The 26426-nt window shown below is 43.9% G+C and overlaps 2 protein-coding genes across 2 annotated transcripts; one reads left to right on the top strand and one right to left on the bottom strand.

Moving 5' to 3' along the window:
• Positions 1-284: 284 nt before the first annotated feature.
• dharma lies at positions 285-1957 on the top strand. Its single transcript, XM_039598005.1, has 3 exons — positions 285-570; positions 756-961; positions 1916-1957. The coding sequence occupies exons 1-3, from the start codon at positions 285-287 to the stop codon at positions 1955-1957; spliced, it is 534 nt and encodes a 177-aa protein (XP_039453939.1).
• A 1407-nt stretch (positions 1958-3364) lies between these two features.
• On the bottom strand, positions 3365-22631 carry clip3 (CAP-GLY domain containing linker protein 3). Its single transcript, XM_031743622.2, has 14 exons — positions 22387-22631; positions 20790-20929; positions 18967-19060; positions 14017-14178; positions 13812-13930; positions 13207-13443; positions 11196-11246; positions 10801-10936; positions 10011-10166; positions 9796-9927; positions 9497-9620; positions 9153-9220; positions 8936-9008; positions 3365-8556 (listed from the first exon to the last, which is right to left on the bottom strand). Exons 1-14 carry the CDS (start codon positions 22427-22429, stop codon positions 8502-8504), a joined length of 1590 nt encoding a protein of 529 aa, XP_031599482.1. The 5' UTR covers positions 22430-22631; the 3' UTR covers positions 3365-8501.
• Between the last annotated feature and the right edge of the window lie 3795 nt (positions 22632-26426).

Here is a 26426-nt window from a genome sequence, read left to right as displayed (position 1 = left end):
GCTTTTCAGAGTGAAACAAAAGTTCAACTTTTAATCAAAAACTTCTTTGATTTAACAGCTAAAACTGCGCCATCACTGTGATGAAGGAGCTCTTTGAAGTTACAGGTAACACCCATTACAGGAGCTGTTGTCAGTCATCATCCACTTCAAACCATCAAAGGGTCAGGGGTCAAATCAAAGTCCAGATTTCTTCTCATGTCTGAATTCAGGAGCTGATTAACATGTTAAAGAGCCGCAGGTGTTTAAAAGTGGACGCTGGAGCTCTCGGGCCACAGACAGAAACCATGGACCGAGGCCGAGTGTCGGACTTCAGCATCGAGCGCATCCTTTCCCCGCAGCTCGGCCCGAGGCCGCCGCTGCAGGACTTTCCACCGGACAGGTATCACCGGGGGGTCACCGGCAATGTCAGAGCTCCCTCGCCGGTCCAGGTCCCGTTACAGGCGATGGGCTGCCAGCAGTGCAGAGAGATGAGCTCCGGAGAGGAGCGATTCCCGCTGTACAGACCCGCTGTTCATCAGCACTTCTACTCAAACCCCGGAGTTTACGCGCACTTCAGCCAAAACTGTGCAGGTAAGGAGAGACTCTCAGAGTTCAAGTTTTATTTGTTCACCAAAACTTTGAGACACTTTTAAAAAAAATGGGAAACTTGTATTATTTTTCGGATTAAGTCACAGTCAGGATGTGTGTGCTTGCTGTGATATTCATGCTTCTGTTTCGTCTGATTTTTGTCTCTTTTTCTGGTCCTTCCCCCCCAGATATGCAGCCTCTGGCGGCTTACAGTGGATACCCGCAGCCCGCGGCGGTGCACCCGCAGTCGCTTCAGAAGTTCCGGATGAGGACGGTGTTCACGGACAGTCAGATCAAGCAGCTCGAGGCGCTGTTCGAGATCACAGACTACCCCGCAGTGGAGACTCGTGCCGAGCTGGCGAGGCGCACCGGGCTGAGCGAGGAGACCGTCAGGGTGAGTCCGACATGATGATTCGGGGTGTGAGGCTGTCAGGAGGCCGTGAGGAAGGAACAAGTGACCGTCCGTGCGTAAAATCCTTCCACGTTACACAAAAGGCTCCCAAGTTCCATTTTACTTTGACTCAAGTAACTAAAAATAATAATAGTATTTTATTACATGTATACATTAAACACAAAGGCCTTTTTTTTTTTTTATCTTTACGCACAGAGCAGCCAGGGAATGAACAACATAAGAATTCAATATTTAGAAAAACGTAATTAAACCCGAGTTTATGTTATTATTTAACAATGTTAAGATTCTGCACATTGAAATGGAAAAAAATAATAAAAATCTCTTAAGACATGCGCAGTAGAGCCATTATTCCCCTTAGAGAGTGAGCTGTAAATGGTACATGTAATGACAGTCGACTCAACGATGGGAAAAACTGAAATATTCCTGAAATTTGACGTAATTGTTTTGACTAAATTTGACTCGTGCTGTAGCCAAAGTTTCATGTTTTGTAGAACTGACTCATTAAATAAGAGGAGAAAAAAATAGTTGCCTGGAAAAGTTCAAAGACTTTTAAATGTTTAGTATCAGTGAAGGTGGACCACACCTCAGGGATCCAGCACCTTTGAATCTCTTCAACGTTCCCAGTACTAATATTACACTGGTTACTAGTTTTCAGTATTGGGCCTTTTGAAACATTAGGTAGCGTCATGCCTTCCAAGATACTGTAGTGTTTGAGTACTTTAGACCTTCCAGGGTAGTACTCAGTATTTCTAGTATATGAAGACCTGTGAAGGATAAGTACTTCACTAAGATTGCAGTTTGTAGTTCAAGATTACAGTTTTGGTACTGAACTGTAATCTTGAGGATAAATGTTTTTGTAAGCTGTACTGTCCTCTCAGACCGATATGCGCACGCATATTAGAATCACGAGACTAACTCTGTCTCCTTCGTTTCCAGGTGTGGTTTAAGAACCGCAGAGCTCGGAGGAAGCGCCAGTGAAGCTCGCTCTTCTTCTCCGAGAACATCTTCACCTCCCAGACTGCCCGCCTGCTGTTCACCTGAAGCCGAAGTCCCTCAAACCTGCATTCTTCTTAATGGCCAGTAGGAACATGACACTTATTTATGACACTGCCCCCTGGTGGCAGTACACTGCTTGATGAAAAACCACGAAAAGACTTTACGCTGCACATTTCTGAGCCTTCTCTCAACATCACGATGAACCTCAGGAAGAATGAATGATGAAATGTTTCGTTCAGACTGTTTGGCCTAAAATTTAATTCATAAAATTCTTTTCTTTTTTTTTGAGTATTCAAAAATAAGTGTGCACCTTTGAAGCAGAGTTTGTAACTTGGAGAGGTGTTTGAAAATAAATGGAGTTATGATTAAAATCCAGTTCTGTGTGTTTGCGCCTTTATTCACAGAATCAATAACATGATTTATAATGTTCTTTGTATTGATGCACATTCAGGAACATGACGGGTAGTGTTACTGCACGTACTTTTCACTCACTGCAGACTGGACTGGGGTTTGGGTTTCTGGGTTTCACTGCTAATCATTTTTAAAGTCTTCAGATTTCTGGAGTAAAATGAGCTGTTACATTTTTCAGATGAGTGTGAAAATTATTTTTTGTATCAGATTATTATCAGATTGTTTTGTTGGAGACTAAAAGAGGCTGGCCAAGCAACCACAGCACAAGGGGCCGGGTTCACACAGGACAGGCCGGCAGATTGGGACAAAGAAATGTTGCTGTAGTAAATGTAGTAAACTCTTTTTATTAAATCTTTTCTTAAATTGTAAGAAGTAAATGTGTAAAATTACAGAAATCTATCATTTCTTTGGTGTATTATAAACGGCCATGGGCGAGGTTTCTGTCAGAGAACAAACAAACCACATTTAAAATACAATTAAATGTCCAAAATCAGTTTCCTCCTTCACATTTTCCAAAGCCAGGGCCTCATGTTTGATACCCCAGGTCTACAGACACACCTGTGTGAGCCATGGAGGAGCTCACGGTGAGAAAGAAGCACAAAGAATCCCCATCAAACAAGAAGACATGCATAAAATCAACATGTAATTATGCTGTAAGTATGAATTTATTTATATTTATTGTCAGATCTAAAATCAAAAAATATGTATAGAAATAATTTATTTTCACTCTGTAGATTTTGTGGGTGTGCTCTAATAATCAGCCACAAGGTGTCAGTATGAATCCTTTTATAGTCAGATGAGTCAAATAAAAAGGATAATAATATATTTATCAGTTTTATTAAATGGTAAATGGCCTGTATTTGTATAGCGCTTTACTTTACAGGTGAAACAGTAACTACTTTATTAGTTAATGTTTCACCTGATTTAATCTGAATGCAGTAAAAATTCCAGCAGACAGAAGGGTTAGAAAAACATCAAATCTTTATTATATTCATAGAGTTGTTATTATTAGAAGCATTTCCATGCTGATGAGAAGATACATACACTGAAAACCCCGAATGAGAAAATACTGAGAGAGAGCATGCAGTGAGGATCTGTTAGGAAGAAGACGTCCGATGCTCGTTCTCCTGTTTCTGCTTCAGCGTCCGTCGGCTTTAAACACACTTTGAAAACAGGAGTGACTCACACACATGGACTAAAGTAAAACACACGCACACTTTACAAAACCAGAGAACAAAAAGTACACTTAGTGAAGTTATCAAAATATAGGCTATATACTGTATAATCTTAAGACTCTGAATGTTAAAACGAGCAGTGCCGAGTTCGTTTCTGTGATTTCGACATTACATCCTCAGACACCTGTCACTTCTTTAAAGGACAGAACCACCGACTCTCTCAGCCCGTTAACTACAAATCACAGTTTGCATTCCTGCTGATCCAAACGTGACTGATTTCCTTCCTTTGGGCAGCCGTTGGTGTCAGTGCTGCTCTGAAAATCTGCTTACTGAGAAGTTACGTTGCAAACGAGGGCTGAGCTGCTAAAACTGTTCAACGGCTCCCGGCTTCACGTCAGTACGGAGGAAATACATCACAGAGGCGACTGACAATAAACTTCTGACTCAGCTTCATCTTCAGTTGTGGAAGATGAGAGACGATCGCCACGTTTGTGCTCATACAACATAAAAACGACGCTTCTCCAGAACCAACCGTGATCACGGATGCACTGATCGGATATTTGGGTTGGATATCAGTCTGGCACTGAACACTGGCTTCAACAAGTCGATCTATGGTCGATTCATTCAGCTATATGTAGTTTACACCGCCCATCAGCAGCGGCCCGTCAGCTGTGGTGTAGCATGGAGCCACAGGCTTTTCACACCTCCAGCGCAAACAGCTTTTATTTGTAGATGATACAATACGTGCATGTGAGGTGCACTCAGACCGAGAGGACCAAAGGAAACTCTAAAGTCACAGACGTGACGCACAAATCAATTCAACCAATGATATTTTTTCTGCCAGACATTTGAAACACAAACGGATTTCCTGGATATCTGTTGTGTGTAGTTATTTGTGAGTCTTTAATAAGATAATATTGTCATAATCTTGTTTTTGCTCGGTTTGTTCGTTTCATTCCAAACAGGGAAGCTGCAGAGTGCCCTCTGGTGGACAAACGTCGAAACTCATAACATGGCTGGAGGAGTTTGTCCACGTCTCTTCTTTGCTTTTTAAATTTTCACTTATTGTAACTGTAACCAATACCAACATATTAGCAAATAGCTAATATTGGCTAATAAATCAGTCGGGCCTAATATATTTGATTTTACAGAGTAATTAATGCAACGTTTAGGTCGATGCTGAGGTTGCATTAAGAAAGAATCAACTTCAGGCTCCAGCTTCCAGTAAAGATCACCGCTTCCTCATTTCAGACTGTTCCTGGGTCAGTCCTCGATATCAGCAGACACCCAAAGCCACGGTATCACACTGGAACTGAAAAGTTTGATCAGTGCATCCCTGATCACGATATTCAAGATACAAATATTCAACTTCATCTCATGAAGTGTGGAGAAACGAAGCCAACGTGGGCGATGAAGGCATCAAACAGGATTTTCATTTGAAACCAAAAAGTAAATGTGGAAACATTTCTAGAGTTAATTGGAACCAAAGAACATTTTTAGTCACCTTCTGGTTTAGATTAGGAGAAGATGATGGCTATGATGTGAGACGGAGTTTCAGTGGCTGAATCTTGACGAGGATGACAAACATTCCTGCTGCCTTAAAGTTAGGAAACCAATCTTAAATCCAATCAACAAAAATGACAAAGTGAGAGTTTGTAGTTAAAGAGCTATATCAGGCAAAAAGAGCGGAAACGGCCGTAGGTACAGAAAATCAAAGTGAAAATATGTCATGATAAAAACGTCTGTAACGCTTCCTTTAGCGTGAGATTAATAACTGGTGACGCTCAGTGGCCAAACCAGAGAAAGCTCCACATCTACACAGTACGCTACGTTCAAACCGACATATCGACTGTACTGTTACTGTACGTTTACTGTACAAAGACAAACTTCCACCATCACTGCGGTCCACTAATGCTCGCCCGACTGGGTGGAGCTTCAGCATCGAACGCCGTGCTACAACAGCTGACTCGTAGCAATGAATTTCCGGTGTGAAACTATAAACAGATGCAAATACAACACGTGGACTGACTTCGGTTCGTCTGGCTTGTTTGGGCTGTGGCTGTGATATTTATTTGTGAAGGTAAAGCAGTAAGTCATCTGCACATCGCTCTAACGTCTAGTCCCATTTTTCAAAAAGCTGCTTCTCAGGACAGTTTTGGACAGTTCCAACAACTCGATGGATGCAGGACTGACAGTTTGTGTTCATCTCACCCATCAACAGGAGCAGATGTCTTTGAGGAAATTTTCAGGACATCCTTAAAGCAGCTTAAATGAACTACAGTCCTGCCAGGACACCAGTTTGTGTCCGTGGCGAACATGACATGACTCAACCTGCCGCTCGTCTGGCTGACACGGCGCTGGTTAAGTCATTTAGAGGCGAGGCTCAGGTCAAGTTCAAGCAGGAATGAAAGGTTTGTGACCACATGGACTAAATCCTGCAGCTGACTGAGTTAAACTGAGCGCCCGGTGAGTGGAAAAGCAAAAGCACTGCAGTTCTCATTAGTATAATGTTGAAGCTGATTCCACGGGCACAAACAGGACATTATCCACAGCAGTGTGCACGAGCAACCACAGGTGTTTCCTGTTGCCGAGGCTGCAGAGCAGACGGAGAGAAAAACCGACAAGCCCCGCCTGAAAGGCTCCTACCGATCTCTTCAGAGGACCAAAGATTCTCTAAAATGACCGTCAACCAGTGTTTTGCAGGAAGGTGTTTGGTCACATTTCATAATTCTGATAATTTAAAGTTTTACATCTCTGGAAACAAGTTGCCAAATCTCCCCGGTCTTATTCATGAGATCTGAATGCTCCGTCCAAAAATCAGACAACAGAAGGATCTGACCTCACCAAATACGCTCCACAGTCTTAAGGTGGCGCCTGGGTCACTTTCCACTTGAGTGACTTCTCTGACTCGACTTGGATCAAAACTGACGATGGATTTCATCCCTTCGCTTGTCTGGTTATTCTCTGGGCTCGCCCCGGCAGCCTCGGCCATCAGAGCGCGAGTGTGTTCATCTGTCTGTATCGAGTGCTCACAGAGTGTAACGAGACAGTAACACAGGAAACATTTCCACACAGAGATAGGTACACTGTTTACATATTGCTGTTTCTCAGTTATGCAGAGAGATTTACCATTAAGCACACATTTAGGTTAACTTGTGTTTTTCTTTTCGCGGATGCTCACATTCACAAAAGATACCAAAGTCTTATTTAAATGGAGAGAGAGAGGAGCGAGAGAGGAGGGTCAGAGAAAGATCAACGTTTGGACTCTGGAGCTCATTTAGGGGTTAAACTTCTAAGTAAAGGTCATTAAAAACCTCAAAATGGAGGCGCTGATGAAGGGACACTGATTATTACAAAGACATATTCAACCCTGAATGGACTGGACATCACATTTAGCTGGAACTGAAGCTTGTGTTCAGAGGCAACATAAAGACATGAAGTCTCATGAAATGGGGCTGGAAACGTCAACGGTTTGGGTCAGTTAGCAGTTTATGGTTAACAGATTACAACTGGAGCCTGTTATTAGTTTTTAAAGTCCAAGAACGAGCGTGAGTATTTGGCAGTACGCTGATTAGTAGTGACTATAATCAAAGGTACTTTTTGTAAAGAATTCTTGGTCAAAAGCGGATTAAATCCTTTAAAAAATAAACCAGCTTACGGCTTTATGTCAAAGACATTTATGCATTGTGTTGCAGATACAAATTGATGTAATACCTCTGTCGACCACAAGGTGGATCCAAACTGCTCACGAGAAATTCCAAAATTAGCTCAACATTTGTACAAATGTCGTGTTTCTAATCAGACTTATTTTATTTGGTTGGAATGCAAAAATCGTTTTGTGCATGTAGATGACTGTAGTGCTGGCTGGGGTGAAAAACTACACTGGAGCTCAGATGAAACGCTGCCACCTTGTGGTGAAAATGTTCATTGCATTTCCTGCCAGACGTTTACAAAAAGTACCTTTAAAGACTAACGGCTGACAAACAGCAGGATAAACATCAAATCCAGCTGTTCTTTGTGGTCAGGATCACTGGAAAATGTAAATTAAAGATAAACCTTCTTCTTGTTATTAAATGTTAGCATCCACACTCCTCCACATACAGTGAGTCAACCCGGAGGCCAAGAACCACTTACTTATCTCACACAGCAGCAGTGGAAATAAAGTCTCCTACAAACAATAATTGGCTGTGTTCAAGTAAAAACCAGCAGCCGGTTAACCCTGTTTTCACTTCTGAGTTTCAAACAGTTTGGAGTCGGGATGTTTTCTAGGATTTTCCCTCCATGCACTCAGGATTTTCTCAACTCAAGCGGAGGTGGCAGAGGTTCTTGGTCTCAGACGAGCAGACAAACTTTATTCTGCACAAACTGTTTGAGCTCTCGTGCGCTGCTTGTGTTCTGGCATTTACGCAGAGAGCGTCTGAGGATTTAACAAACACATCTGCCAAACCACAAAGCACAGGCTGAAATTTCTGCATCATTGTCCACGTTTGGGCTAGCTTGTGCTGAGCTTGGCATTAATGAGAAAATCTGTTTAAGACCCCAAACTAGTAGCAGCAAAAACAAAAACATGTAGCAGCACAAACGAACGTTTTGTGGTTGTTGTTAGGCCCCAAATGACAGCACAACACGGACAAATACCGAGCTGGGACGATGAGGTGATAAGACGTGAAAGGTTGGGTTTTTTGGAGGAATCAGATTCTCGGTTTCTTCAAAGGAATGCAGAACGTTTTGATCAGATACAAGGCACTATAGATTTTGCTATAGAACGGCTAAATTAGGAGGTTCTGAGCTGAGATTAAGAGAGGAGGGGGCGGGGTCACCACGAGAAGTTTGACTGACGACGGCAAAAGTCGGTGAAAGCAGGAGTAGAAGACGGAGAGTAAGTAGAGCAGAGAGACTGATCTGGTGGTGGAGTAGAAGAGAGAAGAGGAAGGACGTAGTTAGGACTGCATCTCAGCGCGCAGCATCCACGGAAACCAACAACAGAAGAGCAGCCTGCAGGAGACGAGGAGGAGGAGGAAAGAAGAAGAGCAGGAGAGTTCAGTAAGTCTAAGCAAACCTGGACGAGATTGTCAGGTTGGAATGTGCACACACAGATTTGACCCTGTGTGAGGTTACCGTGATTTTCCCAGTAACAGAACTGGACGTTTTGTTCAGGGTAACTAAACCAGCATTTACTGGACACACTGCTGGTATATCCTGCCTGCTTTGCTGGACTCATTTGGACTTTTGATAAAAATGTGAAAAAACTTTGCTTTTAAAAGCTCAAATTAAACAGTTTCCAATATTTCCTCTTGTTAAAAAGTTCAAGAAAACCGAACAGCAAACCAGCGCAGGACTGCTTTTAACCTTAATGTGACGGAGCAGGGCTGACCTGGATATGGAGCTCTCAGACGTGAGGTCTTTAGGCGAACGCATCGTGTTGAAGTTACGCTTCGGCTGTGACACTGCAGCACACAAGCAAACAACGGTTTGTTAGAACAAGGAGACAGTCTTCAAAGACAACTATGAAATACGGTTTTCAGGGGTAAATAATAATAATAACAACAATAATATTAATAATAATATTAAACATTATGGTCGTCACTTACTGGTGATCTGGTGGACCTTCTTCACCGTGGAGCTGTCGTTCTGTGAGCCGTCCTTAGGGCCTCCGATTCTGACAACAACAGTGTTTATTGGTGACTTTTAAGACGTCGCTCAGAGGATTAAAACGTTTTAAGAAGGCTTAACGTCACATTGTCCTGGTTACTTTGAAGCTTCACATCCCGCCAAGCTTCCACAGCTTTTAATTTTTTTTCATATATTTAATCTTTTTCATTTCCAACATTGGAAGAGTTTCTGAGCTAATTCATCCTGAAGCTGATTATCTCCCATTCTCAGGTTCATTTATTACACACACAAAAACATCACGGTACCTTCGACATAAGCTCACCTCTGGACACGAGAGGGCGGAGCAAACACTCCATATTTGGGCAGGCAGCTGAAGTAGCGGACCCCAAACACCGAGCCATCGTGTTTCCCTGTGGGCTGGTCCAGCTCGATACCGAACCAGTAACCTGCAGGGACACAGATCCGGTCACAGCTGCTCTGCCTCTGCTTTCAAAGCTTTCTTTAAGCTGATAAGCATTTCTGCAGGATTAGTGCAAAGGACTGGAGAAGGACAGACAACAAAGTCCTAAAAGAAGCACGTGTGCACAGTTCAGAGAACCAGCTGAGGATCAGCAGACGCACCTGGAGCAAAGTCTGTCTTGCCAAAGTAACGGACGATGCCATGCTTCTGTCCGGCCACCAGAACCTGATCTCCGACTTCCACATTCATTCCCTCTGGATCCAGACTGGCTACTGAAGCCTTCTTCTTCTGGGCTGAGAATGCAGAACACAACTGATGAAAAACACAGATAAACTTCATCTAATGAAGCTATTAGCACAGATTGTTGCTCGGTTACCTTTCTCTCTCTCTTTCTCCTTCTTCTCTTTCTCCTTCTTGGTCTTTCCTGCGAGGCGGGAGGCCAGATCCATGCGGGGTGTTCTTGGGGTGGAGGTGACTGATGAAGGCGTCTGGTCCACAGATTTGGAAATCTTTGAAACTGGAGCGAAAATCCCTGCAGAGCAGAAGAAGATCAACGCAGTGAGAAACAGCAACAACTCCTGTTTTCATGCTGAAAAGATGATGAGCGTGCTCCTCCAGACGTCTCACTTGTTCACCAAAAACCTCCACAAGAACAGTCGGTCAGTGAGTTTGAACAACAAGTCGATGATGGTGGTGAAATCAAAGAGCTCAGACCAGGACTTCCAGCAAGGACAGCCCACTGAAGAGGACTTTAAACAGGAAATGAGGTAAGGACTCTTCCTTGAACGTCTTCGTGTTTGCCTCCTGTATTTCTTAGTGATGCTTTTGATGAACAGAGATATGATGTCATGTTCTCTGATGTATTCACTGATTCGCTGGTTGTTCTAAAGCTTGGAGGTCTTGAAGAGCCACAGTCAATTCCTGCAGATTCAGGAATTATTACTAAACTTGAATTAGGTTTGCCTGATTCCCCTTGGAGGTTTTCTGGGAACATCCAATGGGGAGCAGATCAGAACCCGGAAGAACTGGAAAAATGCTGGGAAAAGTCACCTAGAATACACTACGTAACACAGTGACTTGATTTCAGATAACGGGAACAAAATGAATGGATAATTTTTTAGGACTGTAGATCTTTGTTTCGCCTGTAGAAACCACAAATCTCTCACCTAACTTCGGAGGGCAGATGAAGTAGCGGACGCCACCCACGCTGCCATCGTTCTTCCCCTCTGGCTCGTCTAGCTCCACGCCGACCCACTGCCCGCTGGCGAACTCTGTAGTACCACAAAACCTCAGAGTGCCAGTCTGAGAGACAGAGAAACAAAAAGAGAGGGCGGAGTCAGAGGTGACCTCTCACTCTCTCGGAGCATGACTGTAAAAGAGATTTTGTCTGGTTAGGTTGCATGGAGGCAGATAGTCTGAGTGTCTGCTGCTGTGTTTTATGAAAGGGACGAATGTGACATCAACGCTACAGATGGAGTGACAGTGATTTAATAGGAAGACAGCATGTTATCAGCGTGGTGAGTCACTTCAGTTAGTCTACAATCCAGCCACTCCAACCAACCTGTCTGCGTTTTGCAGCCGGGCTGTCGTCTCTGCTCTGGTCTCTGTGGGGCTACACAGTGAAAACACACTGTTCAGAGCTCAAGAAGCACAGTGTGAAGGACAAACTGGCACCACACACACACACACACACACTGCTGTTTATATGTTGTTAAACAGAAACTGCTGATCAGATTCACCTCTTAACATCCACTGGCAACCCCCCCAAAGGCTACAGGGTCCTATTTTAAACGCCCAAATGTGAAAGCTGTTGATAAAAAACTGCAATTCAAACAAGACTTTATTTGAAATGTAACATCTTCTAGTTTCTGAAAATCTGCCTACGTAACATTTGGCCAAAAAGAACATCGTGACGCTCAATCATTCAGGTAAGTAAATCTGCTGAATCTGTTCATCGGGATTCAGAGTTTTCAGTGGGAGAAACGTTTCGTCACTAATCCAAGTAAAGCCATTGTTCCTTCAGTGCTGCTGGTTTCAGTCACTGTGCAAATGTCCTGTTTATAAGGTTGGAAACCTGCAGCCAGCCGAGACTGAAGAAGTCACTTGGACGAGTGACAAAACGTTTCTCCCACTGAAAACGTCCAAATGAACAGAATCCTGCAGAAACTGCTCCATAATCCACCTACGGCGCAAACTCCAAACCACTGTCACCTTCCACATAAGATCTCAACCAAGATCAATCCAGGTATGAAACCCTGAGTGAACATTACTCCAAAAACCAAACAAAACTGGTTTCCAGTTTCCAGGCAGGAAGGAAACTGGAATGAGAGTTTTGACACCAAAGTACAACTTCTGGCTTTCAATAAGAAAAAAGAAAAACGCTGCATTCAAGCATAAGAACTTCATAAAAATCAGTGAAACGTGGTGGTCATATCAAGGTTTGGGCCTGTTTCTCTGCAGCTGGTTTAGGATGGCTTATAATCACCAATGAAACAATGAAGTCTGAATCATAAATAGCAGAAAGTACCAGGAGACTCTGTCTGTGAAATGACAACACGTTCTCAGTCCCGAGGCGTAATATTTTACGTTAGGTGACAAATCATCAACATGTTACGCTTCCCAGCACCCAACACGTTCCTAAATGATGAGATCGGAAAAAGGAGAAAACATGAGAACCGTTTGGAATCAATCCACACGTTTGTTCATTTTCCTCAAATCGCTTTGAAAAAAAAACACTATTTAACGTCATTAAAGTGCTGGTTAGGGATAAGGTTAGGGTTAGGGCTGGAATACATCCTCATTCTACTGGATTTCACCCATAACCCGGCGGGTACCATAAAAACGCCGAAGGTCGCCTTTCGCATTCCTCAGGAATGCCGCGGGACGTGACAAATCATCAGGATCTTACGCCTCGGGAGTGAGAACGGGCTGGAAACGAACTGTGCAGCAACACAAGAACCGTCATCGCATCTTACAAAAAACACTCAAAGAAGAGGGAAGAACAGCCAAGTCAGAGTCCTGACCCAGGAGTGGGATCAAATCCCTCAACAGCTGCCTGAAAAGGTTGTTTGTAGTTTTTGATACACGAGGTGGCCCACAGCAAATATCCAAAGCAAATGTCCACATACCTGTAACCCTCAGAGATCTGGAATATTAAAAAGTACAAGTCTAACATTTTAATGTAATGTCCTGTACTTGCATCTCTCTGAGTCTCCCTAACCTCCATCCACCAGGCTGCCACAGAACATCTTAGGGGTAGTTTGCATGTGAGCGACACGCTAAACAAGCACCGTCTCAGAAACTAGAAGATGCCACCTTCCAAATCTAGTCTCTTACATGAATTCGGTCTTTTGTTGCAAGTCTGCATATGAGCAGAAATATCATGTAAGTGAGTAGACGTGAACCAAACTGTAACTCTACCTCTAACCCTAAGGAGGTCGCTGTCGACCTGGTGGATGCTCAGAGGTTTAGGACCGTGATGTTTTAGGTCATGTTTATGCAGAAATACAGAAGATTTGTTGTTTCAGTGTCCGTCAATCCATTTATCCGAGTTTAATCTCAGTGTGTCTGACCTTCATGTCGTCCAGCACCACGCGGTCTCCCAGCTTCAGCCCCAGAGCGGCCAGCATCAGGTTTCCTGGGATGTTGTCGTAGTTGGGCAGCGTGGCTCTGGGAAGATTGCAGCTCAGTGGAACGGCGTCCAGCAGCAGCTGCTTCAGCTCTTTGGCCACCATTGCCGCCTCCGCCTTGTCGAGGCTCATGTCCATTGGGTCGGGAACCACCTCTGCTGGAACCTGACCCTTATCATTCTGCAGAAACAAGTCAGGAAGTCAGGTTTTAGACGATAAATCACCATTAAGGGTCTCTGGATTTCAACTTTAAAGGGACAGCAACACCAAATCAAATGTTCCTGTCAAAAAAAACAAACTCTGGGAGCTGAAGCAGTCTAATTATCCTTATCCAGGAACGGCCTCCACCTGCAGCTCACACCTTCACAGATTGGATCAGCCAATCAGAGGAAAGTTCAGCAGAAGCTAAAAAAGCTTGTTACAGAATTAAAAAGAACTGAGGGTCTACACCAAGGACTGGGACAAGGTAAAGAAGGATTACTCTCAACTGAAAATTATGCAAAGCTATGCTAACAGAACAAACCATGGAGCTGGAGATGAGTTCTTACCCGGACGGTGGGGTTGGCTCCGTGCTCCAGCAGACATTTGACTGCACCCAGGCAGAGGTTGGAGGCGGCGATGTGGAGAGCCGTACCGTAGTGGAAATCGCTGCATGTGGAGTTCAGGACTGCGGAGAACACGGAAGGAGACTCTAACCTTCACTCCTGTTACCTTCGGAACGATCACTAAAATACTGCTTGGTGTAGAAATTACCTCTGGGTTTGGCTGCTTTGAGCAGGACTCGGATCAGCTCCGGGACGTCGAAGTACGCGGCATAGTGCAGGGCGTTCATGTTGGTCCAGCGGCTCCTCAGACTCACGTCGGCGCCCAGCGAGATCAGCTGAGTGGTGAGACGCAGCGCTGCCGCCGGGTCGCCTGCACACACAATGAGGACGAAACTAAGATGCTGAAAACCAGCCGAGGAGCTGAATCCACCACACGCACAGACGCCGGCCGCCCCAGAACAGGTCCACGCAGATGCCCTGTACAGTAACTTGGGACCACGTGAAGAGCTCGAGTCGGCATTATTCCCAGTCGTTACATCAGGACGGACTAGAGGAATGTCGGACCTGAGAGAAGGATCGCTCCTCTGTTCTTCTTCCTGAAGTAAAATCTGTCTTCTGAATCGAGGGTGGAAGGATTTGTGACTTTGGACTTGGTTTAGTGTGTCGTTGGGTTTTTTTCATTTCATGTGATTTGTGATTATTAGAATTCAACCTTCTGAGGTCCAAGTTTTCACAGGTAATAACACAAACTCTGCACAGAAAGTTTATGGGAAAAATATGTAAATAGTTTTATTATTTTCCTGCGGGTAGAGTCAGAGTCATCAGCTGTAATGATGAGTTAGACCCAAATTAGAAAAATAGAAGGTTTGTGATATTCTGGGCTGACATCAGTGTTTAGAGTCACTTGTCAGATATTTATTCTGGGATGATTAACAGAGACGCACTGACTCCAGTTTTCTTGAAAAATTCAAATTTTTTCCAAATGTGACCTGCTGATTCAGATCATGTTTCTAAGAACCTGACAGCTTACACAAGCAAAAAACAGCTTTTCTTCATAATTAAATAATCTTTTTAAACATAAACTGAGGTGAGTTACAAGACTTTCTCTCACTTAAACTACTGAACTAATGAAAGTGCTCTGCCCCTGGAAAGAGGCACAAATAATGACGTGAAATGAGCTGCTGCAGCCGGACACCCGAACAAAAGCAGGTGCGACTGATTTATACAGAGATACACCTGTCAGGTACGGCACTTCACCAGTTAGCACGCCATCAACTTTTTTTCTGCTTTTCGCTCGTCTGTGTAGTTTTGCTTATAACTGCCTTGATCCTTTGCTCATACCGGTCTGGATAACTCTGCCTTTGTTAACTTGTTTAAAAGTCGGCTGGCTGAGGATGAATTACGAGTCGGCGTGCCGTCTCCTCGAGCTTTGTCTACTGTCTGCTATCCTATTTTCTCTGTGTTATCCTGACGCCTTTGCGCTTCTTACCTATGATCGTCAAACTCTTCTGAATCTCCAGCCATTGACTCACCAAACGCCTGGTTTCAAGTGGCAATCAGGGAACTTTTTCTCAACTCCGACGGATATCTCTGATCATTTACGCCGCTTTCCAGCTACCCTTCCACCTAGGAAACGTCATAGGAGACGGGGTAAACGGAGCGGTATTCGTGTTCGCCTCAAGGCTTACTTAAACTCACTTGATGCGACCAGCTACCACGTATTTGTAAATACTCTATCTTCTTCTCATGCTCTCGGGGGCCGCTTCTGCTATAGACTGCCCTGCCATCGCTGGATAAGTCCCGTTGGACGCTATGCTCACCCAGACTCCCCGGCAGAGTGCTCACCTGTTCGGAGCTGGGTGCGGCTTTCCAGAGGTGGTGTGAACTACAGCAATCTTCGCCTGCTGAGATCTGTTCCAACTAGCAACAACCCGACTACACTTCGGATGGCTTTGCTAAATGTTAGATCGCTGGCAAACAAGACTTTTATTTTAAACGACTTTTTCGTTTCAACTGGGCTGGATTTTCTTTATCTGATGGAAACCTGGCTTCGTCCTGAGGAATCTTCTGCTTTTTCAGAACTTCTTCCCCCAGATTGTGCCTTTGCTAGCTCCCCTAGGATCTCTGGCAGAGGTGGAGGATTGGCTTCGATTTTTAAACACAAATTTCGATGCCGGGAACTTCCACCCGTCTCTTTCACCAGCTTCGAGGTGCAGCTACTGGAACTGAACTGTGCTCCCCCAATTCTTTGTGCTGTGGTGTATCGACCTCCGAAATCTGTTAAGGATTTTATTTTTCAGTTTGCTGAACTACTAGGGAGCCTGTTTTTACGCTACGACCGTGTTTTAATTGTTGGTGATTTTAATATACATGTCTGTTGTGAGGCAAGCACACTAACAAAGGATTTCCTTGCCCTTATTGACACTTTTAATCTTACGCAATGGGTAAGTGAACCGACACATTTAACAGGTCATTCGCTTGACCTAGTTTTGTCCTACGGTCTGGATATTTGTATAACGGATATCAAGGACTCTGGGATCTCTGATCATTCTGTGGTTGTGTTTAATGTTATGTTACGACATATGGAGCTTAACTGCGAGGGTCCCTTACGCCAGATGTGCTCGATTAATTCTGAAACCATTACTAACTTCTCTACTCTTTTCGCCAACTCTGCGCTCCCCGACTCCGTCTGTCTTGTGGATTTATCGGCTGACGAGCTTACCAACCTTTTTAATTCCACATGTTCCTCTATTCTGGACACCGTGGCTCCACATAAGACTAAACGTAGTAAGTCGTCATGCCAACCCTGGCTGAATGAAACTACCCGTGCTCTCAGGCGCGAATGCCGTTTTGCTGAGAGGAAGTGTAAAAAGGATAAACTCGTAGTGTCAGCGGAAATCCTCCATAATTGTTTGTCAAAATATCAGAAGACTGTCAAAGCTGCTAAATCTGCCTACTTATCAGGTCTTATTTTGACCAATTGTCACAAGCCCCAAGCGCTTTTTAAGATTTTTAACTCTGTGATTAATCCTCGTGCTACCGCACACATGGAGGCTTCTCCGGCTCTTTGTGAAAGTTTTTTAAGGTATTTTATTGAAAAAATCACCACTTTAAGGGCCCCCTTTTTATCTGTAGTTCCACATCAAGTTCCAGCTTCTAAATGCTCTGCTGCCTTTCAGCAGTTTGAGCCTGTGACTCTTTCTGATGTAAAGGAAATAATTGACCACTTAACAATCTCCAATTCCCCACATGATATTCTCCCTGCCCGTATTTTTAAGGAAGCGTTGAATACTATTGGGCCTTGTATTTTATTAATTTTGAATGCATCATTGTCTTTGGGCTGCGTACCTTCTGCCTTCAAGCATGCTGTTGTTCAACCCGTTATTAAGAAGACTAATCTTGACCCCAGTGTTCTTTCAAATTATAGACCGATTTCTAAGCTTCCCTTTATGTCAAAGATCCTGGAAAAAGTGGTCTGTAAACAACTTCAGACCTTCTTAGATTCCAATGGTATTTCTGAAAATATTCCAGTCGGGCTTCAAGCCTCGACATAGTACTGAGACAGCTTTGCTAAGAGTTTTAATGATCTCCTTTTAACCACTGACTCAGGTTGCTCTGTGGTTCTAGTCTTACTGGATCTGACTTCTGCGTTTGACACAGTAGATCATTTTATTATCAAGGTTAGAGCATGTAGTTGGCCTTAAGGGCACAGCCTTATCATGGTTTAAATCTTATCTTTCAGAGAGGTCATTCTCTATCACAGTGGGGCAATACTCCTCCTCCTCTGCTCGTTTTCTCTGTGGTGTGCCCCAGGGGTCTGTTTTGGGCCCTATGTTATTCTCTCTGTACATGTTGCCCTTGGGATCTATTTTCCAAAGATATAATATTTCTTTCCATTGTTATGCCGATGACATTCAAATTTATTTCCCTTTGGGTTTGAATATCAGAGATCCATTGCATACATTGTTTAACTGTCTTCATGATGTGAGAACCTGGCTATCTCAAAACTCTCTAACCTTGAATGACAGTAAAACAGAAGTTATTGTCTTTGACAGCCACATTCCATTGAACCAGTTAACTGTTACCCTTGGCCCACATGCTAGCTACCTCTCCCACGTTGTAAGAGACCTTGGGGTACTCTTGGATAGCTCCTTCAAATTAGAGAAACAAGTATCTACTGTGGTTAAATCTAGCTTCTATCAGCTACGTCAAATTTCTAAAGCTAAGCCTTTCCTGTCCCCCAAGGACCTTGGAAAGCTTATTCATGCATTCATTACCTCTAGACTGGACTATTGTAACTCCCTCTATTTAGGCCTCCCTCACTCCTCTCTTCACCGGTTGCAATTAGTACAGAACTCTGCTGCACGCCTTTTATCAGGTGCCAGAATGCATCATGATCATATGACTCCAGTTTTAGCCAAGTTACACTGGCTTCCTGTGAAATTTCGCATTGATTTTAAAATTCTTTTACTCACTTATAAAATCTTAAATAACACTGTCCCTAGCTATTTAACAGAGCTTCTTCATTTGTATAATCCTATAAAAGCACTAAGATCTTCTAACCAGATGCTTTTAATGCAACCTAAGTCTAGGTTGAAAACCAGAGGCGACCTTTGCTATTGCAGCTCCTAGACTGTGGAACAGCCTCCCTATTGCCATTCGCTCTGCTGAGACTGTTCAGTCTTTTAAATCTCGTTTAAAGACCCATCTTTTCACTCTGGCTTTGACGTAAGATAGTTTGATTATCATTTGGTTGGTTTCTATGTTTGTCTTGTCTTGTGTTGTATTTGTCTTATTTTATTTATTTATTTTCATAATTTGTGAAGCACTTTGATCAAAACTGTTCTTTTTAAATGTGCTATATAAATAAATTTTGATTTGATTTGATTTGAGTCTCGTGAGGTTTATTGTAACAAAGGTTTTGTATCTTCATCACTCACAGTGAAGACACAAAACAGCCTCACACTAACGACATGTGTGTGAGTCTGCAACTGACTATTTGAACACACCACTGTGTGTATGCTGCACATATATGAAACAGGCTAAATAAGTCAGGAACGCTGAAACTGTCTGATTCTGGTCTCTGGTCGGTCAATCGGTGCACCTCTAGACTGATATATCAGTGCATCCCTAATAAGTATCAAATAAAGTAACTTACCAACTCCGTGAGCTCCGGCCTTACAGCTGTAGTGCAGCAGCGTCATGTCAGTCAAACCGTCGCGGTCGTTCACATGGCAACCACGCTTCAGGAGCTGAGACGCAGGAAAGACAGTTACAGGTAACGTGAGGAGTTTCTGAGCAGAGATTTCACACCAAAACTTTACAAACTGATATCTGCACGTGCAGGTTTCTGGATCTTTCCACTTCTGTTTAGAGCGCTTGTTCTCTGGGTTTTTTAATCATGTCAGAGCATGTTCTGGTTATCGGACAGCGATTAATAATATCAGGCTTTCAGTTGTCTGGATTTTTAGGCGTCACTATCCTGTAAGTTAAGTCAGGAGGGACCGATAGCGGAGACTTCGTGGCTGACGACTACGTTTACACTGTTGTATTTAACATCAGTATATCACTGCGACATGTGATATTATGGTTGTGTAATACACTTTAAAGTGGGAACACCCTGAGTTCACATCCTGGCCGTGCTGGCTGCCAGCCTTCCAACTCATTGGCTGATTTCTTCTCCCCGATCGTCGCTGTGCCGCTCTCTCCTTGTTTTTCTTTCCTCCAGGCTGAGTTGGCTTCACGCTGAGTCACGGTGAAGCCTCGCTGACTTTCCATCGCTCCCTCTCCCTCTGCACCACTTCCTCTGCCTCCCGTTTCCATGCAGCCATTTTAACTGGGTCATTATCACCACCTCTCTGTGTGCACCGCCGCTGTCAGTGTGACCATTAAAGAAAGTCCAAATACCGTGTTTGGTTGAAGCAGAAACCCCGGAGGTCGCAATAGATAATCCCCCCTTCATAAACCCTTCCTCTTCTTATGGGACAGATTTTTTAAATAATTGTTTAGGTTAAGATGAGCGGATGGGCCTGATGCACATGGATGCTGCTGCTTTAGGTTTGCTTTGGAGCATTTTCAGTGATCTGACAAACAGCATGTCTAGCTGTGGGGCCCACGCATCCCATCTTCTCTAGGATGTTATTTGCATGTTGCTTAGCAACAATTACATGTTATCTGTGCCTTGGTCACCATGGTTGCTAAAAACTTGGCACAGCGGCTTCTTCTCACTTTTGACTCTAAAAATAAAGTAACGGCAGAAACAACTTTTGAGACGCTGGTGATGTAATCAAAGTGCACATATAGGCGTCTGATGCAGAAAGCCTGGGAAGCTTTATCACATGGAAGAGACACCATGTTGTTATCTGGTATCCAGTCAGAATCAATCAATAATCAATAATCTTCCAAGCCTGTATTTTTTAATTGCATGGATCATAATTTGTGCTTTGAACATAAGTTTTCAGCATTCAGGCTTTAAGGACCTGACAGGAGCTGCCCGCTGCTCGGAGAGACTTCACTCTGTGTGTGTGTGTGTGTGTGTGTGTGTGTGTGTGAGTGAGTGAGTGTCCAGAGGGTTGAATCTGGGTCAATGTGACAATGAGTCAGTGTTGGCTTTAAGCCAGTGACACACAGAGGACTGCAGCGGGCTGCACAGACTGAGAGAGAAGCTGCAGCACTGCTGTGGTTTCAAAAACTGAGACATGAGTCAAAGCGGCATGCTCCAACATTTAAGCCTTAACAAAATCCAAATGGATACGTTATTAAAAAACTAATTATGAAGTTATGAAGGGGAAATTATGTATAGAGTGCAGCAAGTTTTTATGCGTCAGACTGTAAACGTGTTTATTTCTGCTGTAAAGTTTTAACAGGAGAGTCTGTGGGGGCGGACTCACTGCCGGAGCCTCTAGTGGACGTTAGAGGAACTGCAGGTTTTCTAGTGTTGGCTTCATTATTCTTTTTTTTTTTTTTTTTTTATGTTCTCACCTCATTCCCGATGATGTCAATCTTGTGCTGCACCTGGGGTACCCACTGCCGCACGATGGCGAACAGCTCAGGGACCGTGGTTTGGGGGTTCATGAGGATCTCCAAGCAGGCCGGGTCATTTGGGTCGAAGAAGGTGAACGCTGGAGACACAGGAAGAAATCAAAGATGAGCTTAAAGAGACAAAGAAAGGTAAACGGAAAGGAGCGAGGAAAGCAGGCAGGAGATCGTTCCAGGCGGTGACACCAAGAAGAATCTGTCCCCGTCATCAAATCAGAAAATAACCTGCGAGTGCTGCAGTTTCTCTTCCTGCAGGCTCTGCAGCTCTGACGAGGGTTTTATTTCACTGCCATCAGCCTGACAATCTGCCCCACTGCGACTCACTGTCAGCAGCTACGGAGTGACTCCGGGAAAGCCTTTCCACTTCCTGCTAATGACACTGAAGAACTCAGCTGCATATTCATCTTGAGGCACAGCAGGGGGCACTCATGAGCTAGTCCTCAATAGCCCCTTTTCCATTAGTACCTACTTGGATCGACTCAGCACGATTCGCTACAATTTTCAGGGTTTTCCATTAGGCTATGGTACCTGCTCACTCGGGGTTCCTAGTGATCTGAGCAGGTACTAAAATGTGACGTCAGGTTGTAATGGAAAATCAGTGGATACGAGTAGGTACTAATGGAGAAGGGTCTTATGAATGGGGCTGAAATAAAACACCACCAATGTCTAACTTTATCTATAAAATGCATTCTGCTAATGCAAGCTGATTGGTCACTTAAGGACGTCCTCCCTCAATGGCGCTTCAATAAATGCTTGGATGAAATGATAATTAATGCAATGATAAAGATGATGGTTATGTAAAATAATCCCTGTAATTCCACAGCGCCCATTCCCAAAAGATAACCAGACGTTAGAAGTTAAACAAGAAGAAGCAGCTGGTTGTGGTGGTTGAAGGTGATGCAGCTACACAGTCTCTGCTGCTGTTCGCTTCACGCCCCAAATCAAAATGGCAGATGCCATTAAGCGGCTTGTGGTGCTGTAACATCAGTAATACTCAGAAACAACAGAAACCTGTAAAAAACATCTAAAAATTAAAGTGAAGCTGTTGTCCAGGCCAAACATTTACCTCACATTTATATTTTTGATCTACAGCTTACAGAGCGCTATTCTTTCTGGACAGGCACGAGAGCGCCTCCTAGGGAGCAGGAAGTGTACAGAGTAGGAGTTAATGCTGAAAAAGCAAAAGTCAGCTCCTCTGTAGGAAAATCTAAAGCAATAAAGTTTTTTTTATAAATATGATCTGTTTGTCTAGAATCTAGTTTAAATCAATTATTTTAAACAGCTGTTCAATCTTCTTCATTGAGCATTAGCTTGAGAGCGCCCTCTGCCGTGCTGCTCGGTGAACTGCAGTAATTTCCTTACTGAACAGTGATTGGCTGTTCAGGAGCTCTGAGCATGTCTGATGAAGACCAGCAAGCCCCTCATCAATACAACAGGCCGTGATCAGCTAATCAGTCAACTGTGACTCCAGCAGAGTCTCCACATTAACAGCGTGACTGGGAGCATTTAAGGTGTCTGAATTTAAGGTGGTATGACGTACCGTAGTCTTTGGGCAGCGGTGCCTGGGCGGACGGGTGCACCATGGCTCGGCGGCGTGGCTCGTGAACCGGACTCTGGTACTCGGACACAGACACGGGCTCTGGCTCCAGTTCGGCCGGAGCCTCCTCCTCTTCCTCGCGCTCCTCTCTCTCTTCCCGCTCCTCCTCCTGCTGCTCTTCCTCGTCATCTTCCTCCACTTCTGTCCTCTCCTCCTGCTCCCTCTCTTCCTCTAGCTCATACTCCTCCTCTTCCTCTTCTTCCTCCTCCACTTCTTCTTCCTCCTCCTCTTCTTCAGTCAGTGCCTCCTCCTCCTCTCTCTGGACCCTCCCCTCCTCCTGCTCCTCCCGGTCGTGCCTCTCCTTCTCCTGCACCTCCAGGTTCTCCTCTTTTGTCATGATGAGGGATTCTGCAGCAGGGCCTGTCAGAGAGGACACAGTAACAGATTTTCTATTATTTTGTCCTTTAAACAACATTTTGCTCACATTTTATTCAGGAATTCTCAGCGTTTGTGCTCCTCAAACACTCACTGAGAATACAGGCAGAGATTCAAACAGGCAGCTGGATGTTGGAGCCACAAACCAAACAAGGAGAGCACAAACTGTCAGTGAGTAGTAAATACAAACAACTAATGACATCCCTGACTCAGGGAGCCTTACGTCCTCGGTCAGGACACCATCCAGTCTGACTGACCTTCATGAAGAACCAGGTTTCACAGCCTCGCTTAGTCATTTGTTTCCTTGATGTTTTACTCCATCTGCTGGGCCTTCACACTTTCTGACTGACTGTACAAGTCTGGACATTTTCAGCGTGAATTAAGTTTTCTTTTGCTTTGTTCTTCCACAATTGTATAAAAATCAGAGAAGACAGGTGTGCGCTAACAGCCATGGCTGGTGTAGCCTCACCCCGTCTTTGTAACTTACACAGAGTTTTCTTTAAAAGGAGTTGCTTCCTTTGCTTTCCTGCAGACCGAGGTTCTGTTTCTTTAAATGATTGTCATATTGTCTCGTGTGACCTGAAAGACTTACAGCTGCAATGATTACCCTCTTGTTTGGTTTAATATTCGCATTAAGTGAAACAGAATCAACCACAAGAAGTCAAAACAGCGACACGGTGAGACTGCTGCAGATAATAAGCATGATATGAACCAGAACACAGGATATCACAAAACTGACCTGGTCATAAGAAGCACGACATCAGAGGAACCAAAGAGCCACAAAACACTGGACACAGATCAAAGCAGGAAATCCAAACTTCACCCAGAAACAAATGAAACAGAAAACCTGAACAGGACATTCACTTAGACGCTCCTCGTCTGTTACGTCACACAAAAACTCATTTTCTTTGCTCCAAAAAGACAGAAAATCTTTACATTTAAGGTATGTTGGAGTGAATCTAAGGTAAGATTACTGTTTCAGACTAAATCTGCTTCGTGTAACGCTTCAAATGTTCTGTGCACAAACACTCTGTTTACCAAGGTTCACTGCAAAATTCAACATTCAAAATAAAGCTTTATTGGCAGCATATAAAGACAATGACCTGTCTGCATCTTAATATCATACCTGAATCCAAACAGTTATAATTATATTACTGTACTATAATTAAAAGAAGCTGTATGATTTCTGGGTCTCTGTTACATGAAACTAAGATTACTCAGATAAACCTACTGCTAATACTGGGCTCGAGCTTAGTTATTACTTGGTATTTACTTAATTATTACATTTTGTAATTAAATAATTATTCCACTAGCACCACATTATGTTTCTGAGCTGTACTGTGACGAGCTTCAAACAGCTTCACTTTAGGTTTCTGCTGCACAATGACTTTAAATAAACAGATTCAATCATTGAATCAGTTTGTTGCCAGTAACACAACATTTCAGCGGTTTGTCGTGCTGGACTCGGACCGCTCCCGGCCTGAACCACCGCACGGCTCCACCATGAGGGCGTGGCCGGGATGCAGCTGAGACCGGCTGAGGTTTGTTTTTCCTTCAGCACCTCACCGTCGTCCTTGTTGTCTCTGTTTCCATTCAGCATCACAACACCAGTGCTAAGTATAACTCCAGAGAGAGAGTGTGTGTGTGAGAGAGAGAGGAAAAAGCTGAAAGCAGGCTAATTGACCCACTGCACTGATAATAGCAGTGGCTTAGAGGGCTAACACTAACCCTTCCTGCCCATCATTAGCTGTTGACTGGATTAAATCCACTTTAGCAAATGGACACGATGCTGAAATGCATCCGACTGCATCCATCCATCACTGAGTCAGCATCATGCAGAGTGTGCTGCGCTTAGGTTTAGGCTGTTTTCATACGCTAAAGGCAGCGTTTTCTTTATTTCTTCACGTTATTTATCAAATGTCTGTGTCTGTGCGAAGCAGCCTGCAGTCTATGGATGCCATGGATCTCATGTATCTGCAGAATCTTCCAGAACAGACCTGAACGTGTCACTGTGGGCTGTTTACAGGTGAAAATGACCTGAAAAGCATCAGTGGGATAAACACTTCCCTCTGTGCGCCATTTAGTGGGTTTAATTTCTCTGATTAAGCTCATTATCAGTGCTTTATGTAATCTGAGATCCCAGTGGGACACAACGACAACAGGACTCAGCTGAGGCCACGATCGAGGTTATGCAACACGACCCTATGAGTCAGCGTGGACACACACACACACACACACACACACACACAGGTGAAGTGCATAAGCATCCCGATGAATCTCCTAAAAAGAAGCTCAGCTGCTGCTCTCTGTTGTGTTAACAAGTTTCCTGTTTTCAGATGTCTCGCTTCTCAGGTCAAATGATCCGACTGATTTAGGATCAGTGAAGGCGACACGCGCACGTACATGTTACATTTATTCACTTTATGTTTATGCCACATGTATTAAACAACGAGTTAACTAAGTTTCCTTGTGCCTCAAACATCCCAGCTTTCCAAAGTAGCAAAACATATTCCCATAATGCAATTTTATCATCAATATACTCCAGGGATTGTTTTTTTATGTGACCCCAAAAAAAGCTCATTTTAGGGAATAACTAACACCCCCCCACCACCACCACCACCACCACCACCAACTGCCCAATAATAAAATTCAAACTTTCCAGTAAATTTCTAAAATCTGAAAGTATTTTCACTTTTTAAAAAAAATGTCTTCTCGTGGAAACAAATTTTCCTCTTTTCCCTTAATTTGCCTGCAATATTCCTACATCTCCACAATGTCTAAGAATACTCCTACTTTCTAAAACGAAAATTTCCCCCAATTTTTCTCATAATCAAAAATATTTTCATTTCCCCAAATCGGCCGACTCAGTTTACACACTGGAGCAACATCGATCTCTTACTGGGAATACTGGGAAACCTCTGTTACCACCAACAAACAGCTCCGTTTACAGATTACGTGACAAACTGCGCACTTTCCACACAGCTTCCAAAATATTCCAAAAATGTCCCACTATTTAAAATATCCATACTTTCCAAAATAGTATGGATATTTCCCCCAGAAAATCGCCTCATGCATATTCAAAGTTGTCCTTGTTTTCTCAGATCGGCCCACTCAGTTCGCACACTGGAGAAGGATCTCTTACTGGGAATACTGGGAACGCTCCGCTCTACCCAGCAAAGAGCTCATTTTAAAGATGGACCGACACGCAGACGTGAGCGCTTATAACGCGACTGCTGCGCGATATTTCGGTTTTTGGTGGTTAGAAGCTGTCGGGGACGCCATGTGATGTGAGAGGCGGAGGAAGGGAGGAAGGAAAGGAGGAGGGGAGAGGAAGGAGGCCATGGCAGCTTCAGCATCCTCCTCCTCCTCCATCCAGCCTCCATTTTACATCAAACCAAACATGAAGACAAAATCGCTGCAAACCGAGTCAGAACATGCCCGAACCCACGATCTCCCCCCACGCAGCGTGTTTCTGACGCTGAGAGATTAAAATGTCGGGATTCGGGCTCGGTGCGCGTTTGTGGCGATGTGCGCAGTGAAGGCCAGGATGGGAAAAACGCCCCTGTGACACACAATGAAAACACGCAGAGCCCACGGCTCACATCGGC

The sequence above is a fragment of the Oreochromis aureus genome, linkage group 14 (genome assembly GCF_013358895.1).
Source record: "Oreochromis aureus strain Israel breed Guangdong linkage group 14, ZZ_aureus, whole genome shotgun sequence".
Lineage (NCBI taxonomy): Eukaryota > Metazoa > Chordata > Actinopteri > Cichliformes > Cichlidae > Oreochromis > Oreochromis aureus.
This window is presented reverse-complemented; position numbering and strand designations above follow the sequence as displayed.

Coding starts and splice junctions, on each gene's coding strand:
- dharma (XM_039598005.1), top strand. CDS start 285: ATGGACCGAGGCCGAGTGTCGGACTTCAGCATCGAGCGCATCCTTTCC. Junction 571..755: donor CTTCAGCCAAAACTGTGCAG/GTAAGGAGAGAC, acceptor CTTCCCCCCCAG/ATATGCAGCCTCTGGCGGCT. Junction 962..1,915: donor TGAGCGAGGAGACCGTCAGG/GTGAGTCCGACA, acceptor CTTCGTTTCCAG/GTGTGGTTTAAGAACCGCAG.
- clip3 (XM_031743622.2), bottom strand. CDS start 22,429: ATGGTGCACCCGTCCGCCCAGGCACCGCTGCCCAAAGACTACG. Junction 19,061..20,789: donor TTGACATCATCGGGAATGAG/GTGAGAACATAA, acceptor CCTGCGTCTCAG/CTCCTGAAGCGTGGTTGCCA. Junction 14,179..18,966: donor GGCCGGAGCTCACGGAGTTG/GTAAGTTACTTT, acceptor TTGTGTGTGCAG/GCGACCCGGCGGCAGCGCTG.